The sequence below is a fragment of the Calonectris borealis genome, chromosome 18 (assembly GCF_964195595.1).
Source record: "Calonectris borealis chromosome 18, bCalBor7.hap1.2, whole genome shotgun sequence".
In the NCBI taxonomy this organism is placed as follows: domain Eukaryota; kingdom Metazoa; phylum Chordata; class Aves; order Procellariiformes; family Procellariidae; genus Calonectris; species Calonectris borealis.
In genome coordinates, this window is record NC_134329.1 from 11,870,909 (window position 1) to 11,890,485 (window position 19,577).

The following is a 19,577-nucleotide window of genomic DNA, read 5'->3' on the forward strand; positions in this document are numbered from 1 at the left end:
AATGATGAAGTCCCTGGAGATGTGTCTCTAACATTAAGGTGAGCACTACATGTCTCATGTCTACGGTTCTTACTGGAAAAAAGAGAGGAATTACAGCTTACGAAATAAATCTCTTCTACATTCAGTTTATATTCCATGGGAAAAGCTCAGGAGAAATCTGCTTTTATTTAGGAAGTTGCCTTTGAAATAGCATTCTCTCAAGAGAGGCGATTGATTTGGCTCCCATAGCTGATGAAAGAATAAAAATGAATTTATCTATATGGTATGGCTGCACACTTGTCCCTGCTGAGATGGCAGTAGTGTGCCCTGGGAAGCTTGCTTTTGTCAGCCTGGGGAGAGGGAAGTAGCAGTTGGTCTCCCTAGAAAGTTGGTGCCAAAAAACAGACAGACAGTGCAATGCTCAGGATTAAGAGATATAGAGATTTTTGATCTGATAATTATTTTTGTGTGGAAGGAAAAGAAGGATTAGATCTCTGATAGGAGCAGGGAAAGAATGCAGTCCAGACAAAAACCATCTGTCTGAAAGTGATCAGTAGCCATTTTAGGGCTAGTAATACTGAAGGGGTGATTTCATTCTGTATCTAGCGTTGCTCTCTCCTAAGTCATTCAACTATTTTAAAACAATTTTTGTTCTTGGAACTGCCAGTAGAGAGTGATCATAGCAGGGATGTTGCAGGATACAGGCCGCTATAGTTTAGTGTGGGAATACAAAGGGAAGAGGTGGGATAAGAATCTCAACTTCAAGGGCTTGGAAATCTCTAAAAATCTCACCAGTGTCTGTTGTTGAACACGGTTAACTTCGTGCCCAATGCTTCAATCTGTCATGAATCCTAAACTTGTCCTAGGTTCAGCAGGAGTTCAGAGCACTCAGATCCTTCACAAACCACTGAATTAAAAGCCTACTTGAAACTGTAATAGTGGCCCTCTCTTTTTCATAGATAATTTATTTTTATGGGATCCTCTGTGAAGTATCCCAGTATAAAAAATAAGCAAGTTTTGAAAGCATTAACTGTTCTTCCCGTTTCTTTCTGAGAGCGCCGTTGCGATTTTAAAAAGTGTGAAGTATATTGTGTTTGCTAGCTTGTTCAGTAGAATGGGGTCAGAACATGAGCTAACGCTCTGAAATAGAGATGTCTGAGAAGGAGAAAACAAGAAATCAAGGTACTGCAGATGCTTGCAGCAATATTGTTTCACTGAACATGTACTAGTGCTTCTGGGTAATGTGTTCTCTGTCCTGGCTTTGCAGCATCTGATATTTTATTCCTTCCTCCTCTAAAAATATTCTGTTATATCCAGTTACCCCTGGAAGATAGTATAATGTAAGGCCAAAATCCTTATCACTCTCTTAATACCTGAAGTAAACAGGTATTTCTAGTTGTGCATGCTGGAAACTGCTGCTGTTTGGAAGATAAGACATGTCACCTGTTCGTGCCTAGATCTTTGAATATTGAAGAGGAGATGGGGAATACAAATAGCATTAAAGACGTTGTCATTGCGGGGGAAAGAGTTTTGAGGTTTGGGGTCTTTTTTCCCCAAAGTGAATATTCAGGTTAATGTCTTGATAAAACTATTTGTTTAATACTTCCCAAATGAAAGGCCCCTGTTCTATGGTATTAAAAATCGGAAAGCCAGTAGACAAAGTAATAAACTAGAGTCCTGTTTTTGGGAAAGACTTTTGCTGTTTCTTGGTTGGATGAGATAAATGAATGGCATTGTGCTTTGGTACTACCCTTCATCAAAGTTACACTGTTACACAGCTCTGTGTGAGGCAAGAAGGAAAGGGATTTTACTTGATGTGCTATAAATACCCAAAAGGGCCCAAAAGATCTAGGAGAGAGGTCCATGCAAGTGTTCTGGATGCCTGCGCCCTACAAACCGCACTGGCGGGTTTTGATACTGTATTATTTTTGTGAGTCTAGGATTCAGGATTTTCATTCGCTATTTTCTTGGAAGATTCCAGCTTGGGACAAAGATTTTTCCATCTAGTTCACTGACATTCTCCCTTTTCTAAGCCAGAGATGCTCTTAAATGAGCACGAAAAGGTTATAGTTGATTTGGTGGACATAGTTAATTAACTACAACTAGTTTGAGAAACAGGTCAACTTGCTATGGTTCTCTTCAAAATCACTATACCTTTAGCTAACAGTCTGTTTAACTGATGGCGGCGTGTATTTTTGCCCGTGATAAGGTTTTGAAAGCTAGCACAGATGTTTTGCAATGAATTATGCACAGCAAAAAACCTGGCATGGCTACAAAATCCGGTCTTCTGAAGCTCTTTTTTTATAGGCGTTTCGGTGGGAACGGAAACAAAAAGGGATTGTGAGTAACAAGACTGGGGGGGGGATTGCCTCATGAGTAAGGTTGGGTGAACTTGTAGCCTGTGCACCCCTACCAGCTGCACGTACGTCTGTGTGTGCCCTGTCAGGGCGTGTAATTCTTTATCATCTGCTGCAGAATAAGTGTTTTAGGATGGAAAACTGTTCCGCGGGGTAGGCGGTGAGCACCGGGGGAGCTCAGTGAAAAGATGTCACCTGTAAACGTGTTCCTGTTCCGAAGGCTCCGATTTCAACCCTTCTCTATTTCTGACCGCGGGGAGAAGGGGAGACGCTGCCCTCCGTCCCGCCGGGGCTCCGGGCTCCGTCCCGCCGGGGCTCCGGGCTCCGTCCCGCCGGGACGCGGCCCCGGTGGCCACGCCCCTGCCACCGCCTCCCTCCCGCCCCGCCCATCCGGCCACGTGGCCGCCCCGCCCCCGCATTCCAGACATTGTTTCTGGCTCCGCCCTTGTCCCGGAGACCGCACCCCCGCCGCCTGGCCCCGCCCCTGCGCTTGGCTTAAAGGAGCCGTCACCGCGCCCTGTTCCCCTCGCTTTCCCCTCCCCGGCCTGCCCCCTCACCGCCCGTCCCCGCCGGCGCCTGGCCCGCTCCCGGCGAGGCGAGGCGGCGGCGGCGGCCGGGCAGCGCGCCTCAGCGCGGCGCCGCCATGGCGCTGGAAGTGGAGGCGGCCGGGGCTCCCCTGAGCTCTTTCCTGAGGGACTTCCCGTCTCCGCTGGGCCCGGGGGAGCCGCTGCCGTGGAGCTCCGCGGGGAGCGGCGCCCTGAGCAAGGCCGAGGTGCCGGGCGCGCTGGCCGAGCGGGCGAGGAGCCTCCTGGGCGGCAGGTGAGAGCCCGGCGGCGGCGGCGGGCGGGCAGGGGGCTCCCGCCGGCCTCCCCTCAGGGGCGGTGCCGCGCTGACGGTTGGCGGGCGCACGGGGCCGCTGAGGGGAGCGGGGCTGTGCCCCCCCTCCCGCCCCCTTCCCGCGCGCGGCCAGCGCCTGTGCGGGGCCGGAGCAGGTGCAGGCGGCGGGAGGCGCTTCCTCCTGAGGAGACTTCCCAGCCTCGGCAGGGCCCGCGGGGGCCTCACGGTGCCGTCTGCTGCCTGGCGGGGGAGATCCGCTCAGCGTCTCCTAGGGAATTTTAAGCTTCCCTCCCCCCCCTTCTTAATTGTTTCTGCGAATATTCTCCTGAAAGCTGGGCTTTTAATAGCGTGCTTCTGTCACAGGCCTCCTGCCGAGATCTGTGCCCTTATAGTAATGTTTGTGTGCTCTTAAAAATATTTCTTTCCCACTCTTGGTGCATGAGAGATTAAATTACAATCCTGCAATTAGCGTGATAGGGCGATTCGTGTGGTAAAGTGCCAATAGTTTGAATTCAAGTCCCTAAGGGCACCTGTGTGAATCTACTTGAAAGTCTGGGGAGGGAGGGAGGGAGTCAGTGAGCTGCAACCTGCCTTGCAAGGCTGTCGGGCTAAGAAGCAAGCCAGCTAGAAAAGTATTCAGCTTCCCAGCCCTCTTGAGTTGTCCTGGTGAGTAGAACGTGCTTGCGTGGGTTTCTCAAGGTGATGTTTTCTCAAAACTTCAAGAGCATAGTCACACCACTACTGGAAAACACAGCTCTTCTTTCAGTGGCGTTTCTGTCATCCCCTGATTTTAGGAGACACATCTTACAACCTTCATCCTTATCAGTTTAGATTTCCTCTTTTACACTGCTAAGAATTTGGATGCGACTTACTTCTTTTGGCAAGCTAGTGCTTCACCAAGAACAAGTTGTCTTGCTCTAACCTCTTGTCTCCTGATAGTCTTCTCTCTTCGTGTCTGCTTCCTGAAGCACTTCAGCAGTAGGGCCTGTGTGTTCTGGGTTTTACAAAGTTCCTACCACGGTCTGCTTCATTAAAGTGTTTGTTAAGAGCCAAGAACAGGGATTGTAGATGGTCTAAAAAAAAAACCCCAAAAAAAAAACCCTAAGTGGAGAGCTGACTTTGTGCTGTGGGATAACTAGTGAAGACAGGGAGATAAGGGAGACAAGGGAGACTGCTTCTGTTTAGGTATGCTGAAAGTTACCTGGATACTGGAGCAATTTGATAAAGAGATAGAAGACAGGGTTTGAATTATTTGCCTCTCTAGCTACCACCTGAGTTTATGAACACTGAATAGATTTTTTTGTTGTTGTTGAAAGTGTATAGGTGATTTTTAGGCACTTAAATTGTCTTAAAAAAATCGAGTTACTTCTGTGCTTTATGTTACATAGATGCTCCTGGACATAACATCATTGAGTTAAATGGTGTGCCTAAACCTAAAGATGAGAAATGCATTAAAAAAAATTAGGTTTTTAGGCTGTAGTTGAAAAAGACCCAGTTGATCGTTGCATTACTTAGCTGTGCTTTGACTAAATTGCTCTTGAACAAAACACAGCTGCTGCGTTCCTAACAGAGATTGCAAATTCATCATGTGCACTGAATCTTTGAACTCTTTGGAGCAAGAGTGGTTCTGGGCGAGTGCTTTAAAGAAGAAAGTAATGCCAGTCTTGAACCAATACTTATCATATGGCAACCCATCTGCCACGTGGGCCAGGCTAATGTTTTCTAAAAATTGTTTTAGAGAGGAAGGTATGAAGCTGTAGAGATATGGGATAGGTTCTTCAAACTGTAGTGATTTTTAAAACAGTATTTCTGAGTTACATATCTGCTAACATTCTGTTGTTCTCTAGTGGGCATATTAACAAGTGGAAGCAGAAGAGGAGTGCTGCTTTTGCAGTGCTTTCATCTCACCTGTCACTTCTGGTGTTTACACAGAAAAGAAGCCTGCCCTGTCAGAAGCTGCATTTTTCACATACCTGCCCTGCGGCCAGTTCTGATTAGACAGACGCCTTAAGTCCCGAGCTGGCAAAAAAAAAATTTTAAAAAGGAAGGGAAAGATAGCTAAAGAAAACAAAGATAAAAGTGCAGCAATCTACTTATGCTTCTTTTCACAAAATGTACTTGGAAAACAGAAATACATAAGGAAAGTGTTTTTACGAATTCTTGTGGCTGCCTGCAGGCAAAACAGTGAAGCAACACTCTGTGTGAAGCTATGTGCTTGGGCGTAGTGCAGCATACCTGAAGTGTCAAATGTAGGGATCCCAGCAGACTTACAGCTCAGTTTTGGACTCCTATGACAAAGAGAAACCTCATTTTGCAATCGCAAAAAGGCTGATGTTCCCTATTGGGTAGACTAAGTTCTTGCACATGGAGGAAAAGACTGGTAGAGCCCAAGGCCCAGACAGGACTCTGGTATTTTGAAAGTGCAGGCCCTCTTCTCATAATCCGTGTAATTAAGGACCAAAACTAAAGTCTCTGATGGTGTGATAAATTGCCAAACATTATGCTTGCTTTCCCATGTTCCCAGGTTTGCTACTGCAGATCAACTGAAAATGCAGTTTTGAAGGTTAAATAAACTTTTCAATTGATCTGAATCCCCCAAATCCTTGATAAAATAGAGCAGGGAATGTAAGGAAATATGAGAAAGAAGGATGCTAAAGGGTTTAAGAAAAGGAAAAATAAGGGGAGGGATGACACTTAGAAGACATTTAAATGTTTGTGTAAAAGTTGTTAAAGATGCAGAAGCGATGCCAGATTAGGAAGCGAGTTCGCGAGAGGTCACTGTAGCTTAGATCCAGTGATATGCTGTTGCAAGCTATCACGGTAGCATCCCTAACACACAGATGGCAGCTCAGTGGAAAATAGGCACATTCAAATATTACAGTGTCTATATAATCAGGTTTAACACTATGAAGATGTTACTGGATGTACCTTGCTGACTTCTGGCATTGATGCTTGTTCTGTATTTCCTCAGTCTGAGACTTCTTTAACACTCCAGCATCACAGAATGTATTTTACATGAGGATTAGTAATGATGAAGGGTTTCTCTATAGATCAAAGTGTTACTGGGAATCGAGTTTGGCACACAGTTCTGCTTTTTATTTCTGCGTTGTCAGATACTTCATTCACACCCTCACAGATGTGTGGGTTATGCCTTGAAGGGCCCAAGCCAATAAAGATGCAACAATATCCTTGGCTCATGAGACAACATATGGTGATGTTTAGCTTGTCCTTCCAGTTGCTTGGAGGCATAAACCTTTGTGTCTTTGCAAGGAGAAACATTCTTCCTCCACCACCAAGCAGGATTGCTGTTGAGAAGAGAATGGGGTAAGGAATAACATTTGTTAGGTCCAATGAGGAGTTTCTGAATGCAATTGCTTCTCTAAAGTTACATACATCTTTTACATGGAAGCAGCTGGATATCTCAGGCTAACCCCCTTGAATGTCTTTACTAATCTAAAATGAATTATTTTAACAATCTTCTGCAAATGCAGCTAGCATAGCCAAACACTAGCTAAGACAGCCAACCACTTTAGCTTCCTGGCAGGACTTGCGCCTAAATTGCTAATCCGGTGAAGCTTTGCAGGTTTGCAGTTTCTACTTTGAATAATTCATTCAAATCAGTGGAACTGCCTGCCTTGTATGGAGCTAAATACATGCATAAAATTCTGAAGAACTGGGGCAGGCTTAAGTAATCTTGTTTTGCAGAATTTTAATTAACATACACCTTTGGGTAAGAGGTATGTCTTCCAACAATCTGTGGAAATGGGTCAATGTGAATGAAGAGTCTATTAGTTACTTCCAATGCTTTAGAAATTAACCTGAAATTTTACTAACTTGTACTGAAACAGAACAAGAGATTAAATCAGACCCCCAAATACAGAAATTTCTCCTTTCCCTTGATAGGAGCATCCTGTGACATAGCCAAAGAACAATGTGAAATTCCAGCAGCCTTCCTGTTTGAGGAGACTTTACTACGATAACAGCTGTGAGACTTCGGCTTCCTGTTCTGCCGGCCCCCTCCCCCCAAAGATTCACTGTGTTTCATCTCTTGGTTGCCTCAGCATCCTGTTTTGTGTCTTTGTGTTTCACACTGTAATGCTTACACCCAAGGTGTGGCCCTGGCATCTTTATTTTCAGCATTTCCCTTCTTTTAGAATACTTAATTCAGTAATTCTGATATTTTGATGTTTTTATGTGATGTAAGCATGAAGGGGGGGTGAAATCCTATCTTGCCTCTGGTTTACCCAGTCTCTTCTTAAAACCTCCTTTAGTCCCTTCCTCTGTGAAAACTACTAATACCCTGTCTGCCGTGACCTCTGCTTTTAATAAATCCCCTGAAACTTACTCCCGTATTCCTCATTTGTACCATTTAGTATATATTATTGTAATGCACGAATACTTCTCATTGCTAGGAACATGTTTACAGTATCAGTGATCCATTCACTTTAGACAAGAAAGTGAATTTCATGTGTGATTGCCTGCAAACAAACTTTGTAGTTTTCATGGGACCAGTTGTGCTTGGTAGCAAAAGCAAGCATGGAATTAGCAGAAACAGCCTACTCTTTCAGGAACACCAGTGTTCTCACTGGTTTATGATTAACAATGTTAGAACTGGAAACCTTGATAAAGGCCTGTTACAAGATGCTCTCAATAGTAATTTTGGGAAAGAGTCACCTTTCCTTTAAAAAGAAAGTGTATGTATGAGGATGCCTGCAATACGAGAGAGAAAAAACTTGATGAAATGCTGAAAAAAAAGATCAAATCTATAATGATGAGGAAACTTTTAGGGCTGGCTTGCTGGTGTTTAAATCAGTTTCTTTGGTTCTGCTTGGAAAACTGATACTGTCTTTTTCTAGAACTTGCATATTTTGCTCGTAATCTCTGTGAAACCCTTTCTGTTGCTGTTTGAATTGGGCATCAAGACAAGAAATAGAAAATTTTGAAACAACAGTTTTAGGGCTTAATTGAAAAGTGGCTTTTGTGAAATTAAGCCTCTCCTGCTGAGAATGAAATGGAAGTAGCAGGTGACTCTCCATTGCACATTTTCTGTAAAAACTGTTCAATGGTGACTGAAGCGCCAAACAGATGAATTCTGGATTCTAAAACTGCTGCTTCTGATAATTTCAAAAGAAAATCTGGGAAAAAATGGTTCATGTAAAGATGGAAACATAAAAGATTGAAATTCTGTGTGTGGCATTGTTTATATATTTGTTTTGATTCCATCTTGTTCATCTACTGTAAAGACCTGATGTCATTAACACAAGAAACAACTTCCTATGCATTGTAGGATGTCAGATGTTTTCTCCTCTACAGGTATATATATTTGTACTTTTCTGGTCACCATCATCCTGGGAACTCTGGGTGCTGCTGTAATAAATACTAATGCTTAGAGCCACTTGAGTGGAAACATTCTGTAGTTGATTATAAGAACAAAAAGGGGGGAGGGAAATAAAAGTGGCAGATTGGGGAGAAAATACTGAATACAAGCAGCTTTTGTTTATGAGGAAACTTGTGACCTGCTGCTATTTTGGCAGTATGAGAGGATCTTTCACTTACTAGAGAACTGCTAGCATTTGCAGATCTGCACTAAAAACACTTTGCTGATATAGCTGTAACGTGCTGGAAATGCACACTGAGTCCACAGTGACAAACTTTGCTTTACTGGTAAAGCTGTACTGTATGTGATCTTATGGTGTTACAGAGCCTCGGTAGCAAATAAGTGCAAAGATATATCTTCCCTCTGATATAAGTCAGCTGCAGCTGACTTATGCTTGAAGCTTTTGCTAGCAGGTATATCGCCTCTTTGTTCCCCAACATATGCACATATATATATATATATATATGCACCCTGAAAGGAAAAGGGTGTGTACAGTGGTGCTCTGGCCTGCAATACCACTGCTGCCTTGTTGCCATGACTTTAGAAGGAACATCATGTAACCTTTTTTTTTTTAAATTTGAAAGGTGACAAGTGATCAACAACTTGGCCAATGCAGTTAGTAATGTCTTGTGCTTCTCTTTATACAAACAGAGATTTCCTGACAGTACTGTGGGAGAATGTGTGCGTTTGGGGCAGGGGGATGTGAATTATTTTCCTTCCAAAAAAAGTAAGTAAAAATTCAGGCGGCTTTGTGTGAACACTGGGTGTTTGGTATGTCCTAGTGAGGCTTTGTACCACTCTCCACCAGGTTACACAGAGCTTGCTTCTCTCTGCTCGACGTGCTGAAGAGCAGCTGTTCGGAGTCTGCCATCTGCTGCACTACTCTGTTTTCTCAGAACTGCTGTAAGCTGTGGGCATAGAGCACAACAGAAAGTCTGTCATCTGTTTTCAAGCCTTTGAAAAAAGTGTAGTCATAGTTGAGGCTCTGGATGAGATGTGGTGGCCTGACCTTTGATGCTCTGGATGCTTGCCCCTTGCCCACAAAGCTGTTTACAAGAGACTTTACTTAAATTTGAGGGGAAGAAGAGGTGGGGGCATCTTTGAACTGGTGACTTGTTGGCAACACTCACAGCAAGTGTACTGGGGATTTAATGACCCAAATAAAACGGAATAAGAAGTGATCTTACTAGGGTTTCTCCTTCCTGAAGGAACTTGTATATATTCTGTCTTTTCTTTCTGAAGGCTGATACGTAAGGGGTCAGTAACAGTCTTGTGATTGGTCTGACATATATGAATACACTGTGGCTGTGATAGCATGACAGCTGGTCTTTTAAAGTGAAATAAAATAGAGAACTAAATAGTATTGCAGAAGAGAAACAAGGTGAACAAGAAGACAAGTAAGTTCTGTTCTGTAACTCATGCCAAATCTAAAGTATGCAAAATATCATAATTGCTTTCTACTTCTGTGTATAACTTTATTTTGGCCCATAGGTATGTATATCAACAGAAGCTTTGCATAGCTCCTTTTAACAATACTATATGTGTCCAGTAGTCTGGAATCTTTCAAGGAGGAGGATGGCATATAAACTTAAGTGTGTTCTTTATTAGCATGAGTATTGCTTTACTCGTTAACTTACCACTTTCATCTATACTCAAGTTTTTTAAACGAGGCTTGTATTTTACCATGAGGTGGCTGGAGGATACGAACTCCATGCTCCAGCTACTGGCAATCTGACTTTAGCTGGTGGTGAAGCTACAATGCCTCATCTGCACTGTTACAACATGCATTAATTCTTTTTTAATATATTTTATTGTGGTCAAAACACACCCTTTTTGTTAGCAAAGAAATAGCCTGTAGCAAAGAAATTCTGTCTGTTTACTACTAGCTTGTGTAGGCTGAGTAATTAGTGTTGCATGTGTCATAGAAATGGGGCTGACACATGTTTCTTCTAAGACTCTCTTAAGAGAAGGTAACATCCTTTCCACGCAACACACCCCACCAGCTTCCCTCTTCTTCCCAACACAGTTGTTTTCCCACTAAGGAAACAGCTACAGTATTTCTTCTGATTCATGAAGATTAAATTGTGCTTGGTTCAGTCTATCAGCAGGGTGTCTTGGGCTTCTTTGAAAGGAAGATTTTAACAATAAGTGACATTCTTTTTTGCTTACAGAAGGGGTTTGAAGTCTGTTATGGTAACTGCAGTGGGCAGTTTTTTACACTGGTTGCCATAGGTACTGCGTCTGCTTCCAGATACTCTCTAGCCAAGTGAGACCTTGTAGCTCTCAACTAAAGAAGCATTTCTTACTCTTCTTTAGTTACGTATTTTGTTAACTTTTGAAGTCTCTGATTTAGAGGATGAAGTTAGAACCAGTAAACATCTAAACTGAATGGAAGATGCCATTGCCTTGGAGCTCCATTTACCTGAGCTTGAGTAAAAAACAGGCTTACCAATATAGTAGTACTAGTATTAAGAGTTTATAAAGTAATCGACAAATATGTTCTGTTCAGCACTGAGGTTGAACTAAATAGGTAGGGTCATTTTTTAGGCTTTTATTTTATCTTTTGTCAACTTGTCAGAATCAAGTGCTCAATATTGTTGTTGCTGGCTGCATAACAAATCAGATCCCGATAAGCAACCATTTTCTTCGTATAGATTTGCAAAACTGTGGAGGGGGAGGAAATGCATAGGAAGCAAAGCTGAATGAAGCATATCAGTACTGAGGAATCTCTGAATTTCCTTTTTCGGAACAGGGTGGCAACTGGAAAAAGTTGAAGGATGTGACATAATAACTCGTAAACCTTTTCTTTGTTACAGGCATCCTGTAAGCAGAGGTTTATACAGCACTTGTGAATTATAGCACTTAGTATATTGCTTTTTGTTTAAGCTTCTTTTTATGGACCCAGTTCAGCAAGTCAGGACTCTGGAAAGTAGAAGTCTACGAAGTTTAAAATCAAAGCATTAAACCCTCTTCTGATGCCGAGCTGGAAACCCAGGCTAGATTTGAATTTTTCCCCAGCAAACAGAGAAATTCTGAAGATGACTGTGGCTCTCACTGTGCATTCAAATGCATAGCTGTTTCACTTAATATTTTTTGTCTCTGTTCTTGGAGCTGAAACCTACTTTAACTAAAGCTTCTGACTTCCAGCAGCATCAGCTACAGATCTTACATTGTTTGTGTGGCTTGTATTTTAATATTCCTTTCTTTTCCACCTATACAAACAAAACCAGGAAGCAGGATTTTGGGGGGGGGTTTGCCATATCCGTTTCAGATGTGTTTCTTGCCTGACCTTTTAAAAGGTTGTCTGTTAGTGTCAGAGTGATTATAAGCAGGCATTGTTACTTTTAACTTGGGTAGGAAAGGAACGGACTCCCCTAAACATATTAGCCTGAAAAAAACATAAAAAGTCAATTTCTGTCTTTCCTTGATGTGGTATGACTGCAGCCAGCACTGAAAGGACTGCAAACATGTTGCCATGTATTTGAAGTACCGAAATGACTCATTAAAGTAGGCCATCGCTGCTACAGAATGCGTAGCATGAAACACGCTTCTGTTAGCAGCCTGCTGACTAACACAATGCTTTCTGTTTGCTGCCACAGGAGGTACTCGTACATGGCTGTGAGGATATGACAAGGCCTCTCTTTCAGAAACACAATGGCAAATGCATTTCAGCTTGTTGTCACTGGGATCCAAAACCTAACGATCTTCCCCTCCCCACTCTTCTGTACGCACAAAACAAGTAATCTCTGTTGAACCTCTGCAGAGACCAGTTGCTTCCACCATTTCTTACTCTTACTTACGCCAACCAGTTTTATGCAGGACTTCCTAAATGTTTCCTGGCAAAACGAAGTCTTTGTGCTTGACTTGCTGCAGGTGCCTTAATGTGTTATTTGCTTTGGTTGTATAATTTGATACTTTGTGGGTATCAAACGCTCCATGAACAATGAATAAAATGCTTCTTGTGGACATCCACGCTTATTCTTCATTGTGCTCTTAGAAAATGTCTGGAATGTGTGTTATGTACTGTAACTTTTAGTGCCTGCCATGGGAATATAGTGAATATAAAAGAGTTATTTTCTAGTAGCCCCATTTTAAAGTTGGATGGGGCTTATTTGTTTACAGATTCAAAAGCAGTGTAGCAAATATGTGCTTCCTATGAAGCATGTAGCTGCATAAAGTGTTGAGTAAAAAGTAAAAAGGAGAGGGGGTGTAGATCATGTAGCGATATTGTCTTTTCGATGCTTACCTAAAAGCTTCAGCTGAATCACAAGTCCTTGGAGTCTTTTCTTAGCCTACTCTCCAGTGCCAACTCTTTGCACTGTCTTCCTGGGTGATTTCTTTGGGGAACTTCCAGTCTGGAGAATGTGAGTGTTAAAGGACTGTAGATTAGTACTGAGCATGACTTTTCTTGTGGAGGGAAGGGAACTGCCATCTTAAGTAATCTTTCTGGAGATTTGCGTGTACCACAATGCAGAGATCCCGATACTGTCTGTGGTGAGAGAGTTGACTGCAAGCAAGAAATGTTGTGTAGTGAGTAGAAACAAAATATTTGCACTCAGAGGCTAGAATTGAAGGTAGCAGTTCCATCCGAGAGCTCAAGAGGAGGTACCATCTGCGACTGGAGTGTGAGGCAACAGTTTGAAAAGATGATTCATATGCTTCTTCCTCTTTGCATTCTTGAGAAAGCAGTTGTCTAACTGAAGATCTTACTAAAGATTTGTATGAATACATATTGAACATATGGTTTCCTCTACTAGTTTACTAATGAAGTTGGAATTATTGATTGTTTGTAATGCTTTCTAATTCTGAGGTCACCAGCCATAAACAGTGAGGTTGTAGCTCAATTTAAACTAATGCAGTCTATTTTGCTTTCTCTTCCTTTTCTTACCAGCAGAGGTGTTTCACCACTTCTTACAGCATCGTTGATCCATGCTGCAATTGATGAAGTCCTCCAAACAGACTTGACTGAATTTAAGCAGCAAAGCGTGGAAGCAGAGGGAGAAGGAGATGAGGAAAGGTTCACCTGTAAGTATACTTTTTTTCCTTCTGTGGTTTTCCCAGAGGCTGTCTGTTGGAAGACATCAGTGTTTTGAAATGTTTCCCAGAATATTTGGTTAGGCTGTCTGTCAAGCAACAGCGAACAGAACTTTATTTGCTCCTGCTGGGTATCTGTGGGATGAAAGGTAGCTATGCTAGTTTTGTGGGCAAGATGCAAACGTGGTGTGTGGAGCCCCGGACTGATTGTGTGGGTTGGCTTTCTTGAAAGGGAAGAGAGTTTCTCTTCCCAAAAAGAATTAATGTGCTTCCTGAACTGAACTAGTTAAGAACTTGTCTTTTCCTCATTGGAGAGCTTCATTTAAATTGAACTGGTTCAGTTGCTATCTTAAGTTGATAACCTCTTATATTTCTGAAGTGCCCTTTTCTCTTTGGTAGACTGACCTTAGCTAATTGCTCCTATGTTTTGACATTGGCATCATCACAGCTGTATTGTGCAGCCACGCTGACACCTCAAATTCATGCATATAATCCATCTTGCTTTTGTCTGTTCTTGGGACCAGATTTTGGGCCCTCCACAACCTGAACATCTTGAAACTCCAGATCTTTCTCTTGGCAAGTTTCTCAATAGTCTTTGTCGTTATCGATTATTTCTTCCCTTCCTACCCTCCCCTATAAAGATGGGATGCTGAGGGATGAAGAACCTGATGCATGTGTCTTCTGCCTGATGCCTGCATTTTCTCCTGTCTGAGTGAATTGGAGAGAGAACAGATCTTGACTACTTGGTTTGTGCCTTGTGTAACAGATGGTCCTATTGCATTTACGTGCTGAAATGTTTAACATTAGACTTCACCAAACCTTCAATCCCAGTGCCAAGAATTTAAATGGAGCAGGATGCAGGCAGAGTCGAAGATAAAAATGGAGCAGAGATGTCTTAGGCAAACTAGTCTATCCTGTAAAGGGAAATACGCGCCCTTCCATTCCCATGGGATGACTTGAAAGGCGGTTCAGCGTGCCCCAGAGGATGCGTCTCCAAGGAGAGCTCTGGTAATGGCCAGGATACGACACTTTCCAGAAGCCTATTTCAGTATTAACCTGCAAGTCTGAAACGGCAGGAGAGGGAACACACTTAATTAAGTCTGGCTGCACCCTGAGTATTTCATCCCTTGCCTTCATGTTTGTAGCCTTCATATGTCTGGAGAGATTTACCAACTTTCCAGCACTTTGCATGGGAAGAGTTGGCTTCGTATCAGCTTGGCTGGGGTCTAAACAACATGCCCTGGCTCTCCTCCTCCGGCGCAGGGAGAAATGATTCGGCGTTCACGGGGAACGCGAGCAGCGGCCTGCGGGACACCGGCAGCGCTGCCCCGCGGCCAGGGCGAGCCCCAGCCGGGCGGGGCGGGGGCGCGTTCTCTGCCGCCCCCCGGCGGGGCTGCGGCCGCGCGGAGGCTCGGGCCGGCGGGGCTGCGCCGGGCGCTGCCGGGGTGGGGCCTCCCAGCGCCTCCGGGTAGAACCAGCTCCCGAGTGCGTTCCGCAGGCCTTCAGGGGTTCTCGCGGGTGCCTCTTCCAGGCGCTTTGAGTTCGGTCTCCCCCAAGTGCCCTACTCCTGCACTCCCAGTTCTGTTGTGTCTGTGAGCAGTTACACGGACGTCACTGCGACTGACCTAACCCTGAGCAGGACTCTGCCTGAGATGAGGAGCTGGCAAATAAGAGCTTTGCGTGACTAGATCACTGGGATTGTACGATAATAAAGAAGTACAGGCAGTGGTCCTAGAGCATGGCTTTGTGCAGGGGAAACTGAAGGAGATCAAGGTACTGATCTTCCATAACTAGAAGCTCTACATTATGTTTGCAGCAGTTACCGTAACATACGTGGTAAGATACACCATTGTCAAAAGTGATATAAAAGCATCTTTCTTATTATCTCCCTTACATCAGAGAGAATTGTATCTTACTGCATTGTGACTTTGTGCTCCGGTAGTCTATCTTTATTTGCTATCGCTCAACCTGTATAGGAAAATAAGGAACAGCATATTCTAACCCACATGTGATAATTACATAGGTCTTCAGCACAAATATTTCACAAAGCAGCTGGAAACTGGTCATCAGAGCATCTTGCAGTCACTCTGCTGGGAACTCTTCATTGATTCCCATGTAATTATCTTTGAGGTGAACTATAGCACCTCAAAGAACCTTTTGTTCTGGGTCTTACAAAAATCTTGGGCCCACAGACCCTCAGTTAGTGAACCTCAACTGAAAGGCTAAGAAATTATAATGTTTAGAAACAGTGAGTGATGAAGAACTTGATAGGACAGGGATATTTTCTTGGTCACAGGCATCTAATGTCTCTGGAATCCTGTATGGTTACATTATACTGGTGAAACTTGTACAATAGTTCGTCTAAAGACCATAAAGATACAGGATTGGAGTCTACTTTTAAGATAGTGCAGGCAAAGTCAGAAAATCCTTGGATGAGTTCCATCTTGAACTAGTTCACGTTCTCTCTTACTGCTCCTTGTTGACAAATGCCTCAGAACCTTCCCTGTTCTGATGGTTGAAACCTTCTTTAATTTCCATCTTACATATTCCTGTCTATTTTATGTTTGTTCGTTCTTGTGTCACCATTGTCATTTAGATCAAATCGCTATTCACCATTCCCCTATCGAACATTATGGAAATCTGCTTACTATTCAGGTACTTGCATTGCCTAATCTCAGCAAGGAATATCTACTTTAAAGGCATTAATTTCTCTGCACGTTTGGGCTGTACTTGTTTTCTTTATCTTGTAATTGCTATTACATCACTTTAACTGTACAACTAGGAAGAAAGATGTTCCTTGTGCTACAGCACAGCATGGACACTGTCTTCCTGCATTGCAAGAGTAACTCTGGCAAAAAAGCATTCTTGGAATGAAAGAGAAGTGATTATATAAAAGCAAGGTATGTACGTGTGCCTATATGAGTACCACTGTTTGATGTGGTATACTGCAGAAGAATTTCTGGTGTTAAGGTACTAAATTCTATGTCAGATTTCACAAGCTTAATATTTAAACAGCAATGTGTGTCCAAGTCTTCTGGTTAGTATTAATCAAGACATTTACAAATATGTAAACTTATAGCTGTAGACAAGGCTGTCTAAGATGCTGTCCTATTTAATTATATTTGTATATGGGATGACTTAATATTTAAATGTTTTAATATCTTGCCCATTCACACCTGCATATTAAGCAAACCAAAAGTAGTTTGCTAATCAAAGATCTGTGTTTAAATTTAACTTTCAATTCTCCAGGCCCAGAGATGCATCTGAAGCTGGCCATCCAGTGTTGCTGAGAAAAGGAAATGCTTGAGAACCAGGAGTTACAAAAAGGAATTCTGAGGAAGCTTTAATGCTAGCAGTGTTAGCAGGAGCCAGGATAAAATAGAAATAGGAAAGGTAGTTCATGCACTGCAGTTCTTTAGGAAATGCATTAGTGACCAGCAAATTACTTCTGCTCTATAGATGATTTTTCAATGCTTTTTGAAGTTAGTTGATTTAGTATTGAGGCAGGGTTCTTACTCAAAACTTTCAATTATTACCTATTCTGAGAGAGACTGCATTGCAAAGCTAGACACGATGCCAAACACCAAACCATTCAGTCTGATGAACAATAAGTTTGGATTAATTGATCTTTGGGACCTATCCAGAAAAGGATTTGAGTGTCTGGCCAGAGCTTTTCACACTATGCTCAATGGGTGTTTACAGTTCTGCTCTGTAATGACAAAGCAGGAAAGTGGCGGAAGTGTTCTTCTGTCCCTCTAGCTCCTACAACCATGTGTATTTAAAAAGCTAAAGACAACAGCTTAAAATTCTAATCTGTTCAGCTCAATCACGAGTTGAGCTATTGACCTCAGCAAAACATTCTCAGACTTCCTTGTTGTTTCAGTAGAAGTGGTTCAGTAGGACATAACCTGACCCAAAGCCAGGCTAACGCTTTTTCAACCCTTGTGTCCAAGACAACAGCAATCTCTTATCTTGAAGGCTTTTCTGCCCGCCTGGTTATTTCCTTTTTCTTTTTTTTTTGGTAAGGATGCACTCCTACCACTATATCTTGTGCATTTTACTTACATAATAATAACATTTATGTCTAATATGCCAGGCTGATTTTTGGGTCTTTGTTATGATGTAATCACCTTTGTAATGTAATCACCTACTTGATAAGCCTCTGTTTTGAAAGAGAATAATAAGTAAAGAAGCTGCTGTTATCCTTAATGTTACACTGTTTTCCATTGCAACTTTCTTTCCACATTATTCTCAGGAGCCTATTTTAATTCTTGCACAGCTGTAAAGGCAGAATGCTGAATGTGTATATGTAGCTCTAAGGAAAGAAACTTGAAGGAAAGACAGGCCAAAAGATGGGGTAATGTAAGAAAATGGGCACACAACTTATTGTTTTGTCTTTGTGCTGTCAGTGCTGGATGGAGAGTCGTTGCAGCGCTGCTTCTTTAACAAGCTTCGGGATGTTTGCTTTGAGTGGCAGAAGCAGTTGCCACCGCTGAGACCACTAAAGCGGTTCCTGCTTGTTTCCATCCACGCCATTCGTAACACTCGACGGAAAATGGAGGACCGCCACGTTCTGCTCCCAGAGTTCAATCAGCTGTTTGGTTTATCGGTAAGTCTGGACAAAACTGGGGAGGCCAGTTTGTTAGCTTTTCGAGTCCTGTAAACACAATGACCTAGTGATGGATGATCTGTGAAATGGTAAGAATTTGTTGCCACAAGTTAGTTATCATGTCTGTGCTGGAGCAAGGACTTACTGACTCAGATTGCTAGGGGCTAACTACTGCCCTGATAAAGAAGGATCTTGTGACCTTGGGTTTCATGTCATAAGTGATATAGGGAGATGGGAAGTTCTAGTTATGTTGCTGGAGTTACAACGTTCTTGTGACTGAGGTAACTGATATATTAAGAAAAGAAGGGGGGAGAACAGCAGTTGTACATGTGCCAATTAATGAAGCTGCAGTGGGACTACATAACCAGCTGTCTGCTGTTTTAATTCCAGATTATTTTCAAGGATATTAAATGACTAACAGCAAACAAAGAAAAGTAATTCCCCTGCAAAGTTCCCATTTCATCCATTTTGCACATGAGTAAACTGACTTAAATTGCCCTTACCTATGCAACATCATATGGAAGAAAGCCCAGAATAAAGAACCTTTGCTTGCTGGTACCAGTTTATGAGGTATTTCAGTTTTGAACGTGAATATGTCTTCCTCTCTCTCCCTCCCTGCAAAAGGATGACATTGATCGTGCTTACTTTGCGGTATTTGACGGCCATGGTGGAGTGGATGCTGCCAATTATTCAGCAACCCATTTACATGTAAATGTTGGGCTACATGAAGAGATTGTTAAGAATCCAGCTGAGGCCTTGAAATGCTCTTTCCAGAAGACAGATGAAATGTTTCTTTTCAAAGCCAAAAGAGAGGTGAGTGGGTAGAGATTAATTCCATTGTATTTAAATAACACTGAGGACTGTTGGACAACATGGTATTATCCAGAAAATTCTGGCAGTACAGTTTCTTTGAATCACTGATGTCTTTATGAAATTATGCTACATGTAAAGGTTTTCTTTGATCAAATTATTTCTTTTTTTGAGAAAAAATGAAATGACAGTGCTTGCAAGTTCAAGATTAGTGATTGAAAAGAAGTGTTAAGTGGTTTAAATGATCCTGACATACCGATTATTTGAGAAAACACTCTGCTGCCTCTTTGCCTAAATTAGGCAGCCTCTAGCTATTCTGTTGTCCTACCTCTTACCTGGAAAAGAGGTTTCTCTCTTCCTGATAAAACAGTCACTATCTTCCTCTTTCTTGTCCCACCATTAATGTCACAGGTGGTTATAAGGTGAAAAATGTATTCTGTGATTTAAATCAGACTCTTCAGTTCATTAAGCTTATTGATCAGCTTTGAATCAAGTTGGTATGATGAGCATTCTTTCTTCAAATCTACATAATGGGAGGATGGTTTATTATACAGTTTAATGAGAACTCTTTTAT

The 19,577-nt window shown here is 42.5% G+C and overlaps 1 protein-coding gene across 5 annotated transcripts in view; it reads left to right on the top strand.

Annotated features, from left to right (window-relative positions):
• The first annotated feature begins 2,822 nt into the window (after positions 1-2,822).
• Positions 2,823-19,577, top strand: part of PPM1F (protein phosphatase, Mg2+/Mn2+ dependent 1F) — a 45,895-nt gene continuing 29,140 nt past the window's right edge. For 3 of the 5 annotated variants that reach the window (XR_012676491.1, XM_075167975.1, XM_075167971.1), the window contains exons 1-4: positions 2,824-3,155; positions 13,445-13,575; positions 17,994-18,193; positions 18,818-19,006. Coding sequence is in view for 4 of the 5 variants with exons in the window: in XM_075167975.1 (XP_075024076.1) it covers positions 2,980-3,155; positions 13,445-13,575; positions 17,994-18,193; positions 18,818-19,006 (696 nt within the window). In the remaining variant the exon portion in view is untranslated. Of the gene's footprint in view, positions 3,156-13,444; positions 13,576-17,993; positions 18,194-18,817; positions 19,007-19,577 lie in introns of all 5 variants that reach the window. The other 2 variants (XM_075167972.1, XM_075167974.1) reach the window with 1 other exon arrangement.